The sequence below is a fragment of the Macrobrachium nipponense genome, chromosome 26 (genome assembly GCF_015104395.2).
Source record: "Macrobrachium nipponense isolate FS-2020 chromosome 26, ASM1510439v2, whole genome shotgun sequence".
NCBI classification, from domain to species: Eukaryota; Metazoa; Arthropoda; class Malacostraca; order Decapoda; family Palaemonidae; genus Macrobrachium; species Macrobrachium nipponense.
In genome coordinates, this window is record NC_087215.1 from 40,757,252 (window position 1) to 40,757,781 (window position 530).

Consider the following 530-nt stretch of genomic DNA (forward strand, 5'->3'; position numbering starts at 1 on the left):
ACAACCCTATTGTCTACGCTATCAGCCATCCTAAATACAGAGCTGCTATGGAAAAGAAGTTACCTTGCCTCTCATGTGCTACTGACAGAGATGGAGATGCCAGTTCTACTGGTGATGCGACAACAGTTGCATCATCTGATGAAAAAGCTTAAGTATTTAGAGCATCCTGCCTTATATATGGTAGGAACATGAGAACCAAATCGATGGAAACGACCGACTTTGATACTGATTTTTTTATCATCCTGTATCCTGAATAAATCCTTTGCACATATAAGATTAGATGGTTTCCATTTTTTTCCTATCTTGCTTGGAACCCCGAAGTATGAGTGTATATGAAAGGGGAAAGGGAAATTAACAATAAATTCTGCAAGAATAATGAGGCAATAGAACATTAATGTTTCCTAATGTAGCTTTCCATAATTATTCTTAGTTTACTTCATTTGTAAGTTCTTATCGTGACTTTCAGCTATTTACATGGACAATATAATTTTTGACACAAAAGCTGTTATCTATAATATTCCGTAGGTTTC

The 530-nt window shown here is 35.7% G+C and overlaps 1 protein-coding gene across 2 annotated transcripts in view; it reads left to right on the top strand.

Moving 5' to 3' along the window:
• LOC135200210 (rhodopsin-like) overlaps nucleotides 1-276 on the top strand; it is a 25,073-nt gene extending 24,797 nt beyond the window's left edge. For both annotated transcript variants that reach the window (XM_064228647.1, XM_064228646.1), the window contains exon 2: nucleotides 1-276. This exon is cut by the window's left edge and continues 982 nt beyond it. In XM_064228647.1, coding sequence (XP_064084717.1) covers nucleotides 1-152 — 152 coding nt within the window. In that variant the 3' untranslated portion in view covers nucleotides 153-276.
• Nucleotides 277-530: the final 254 nt, after the last annotated feature.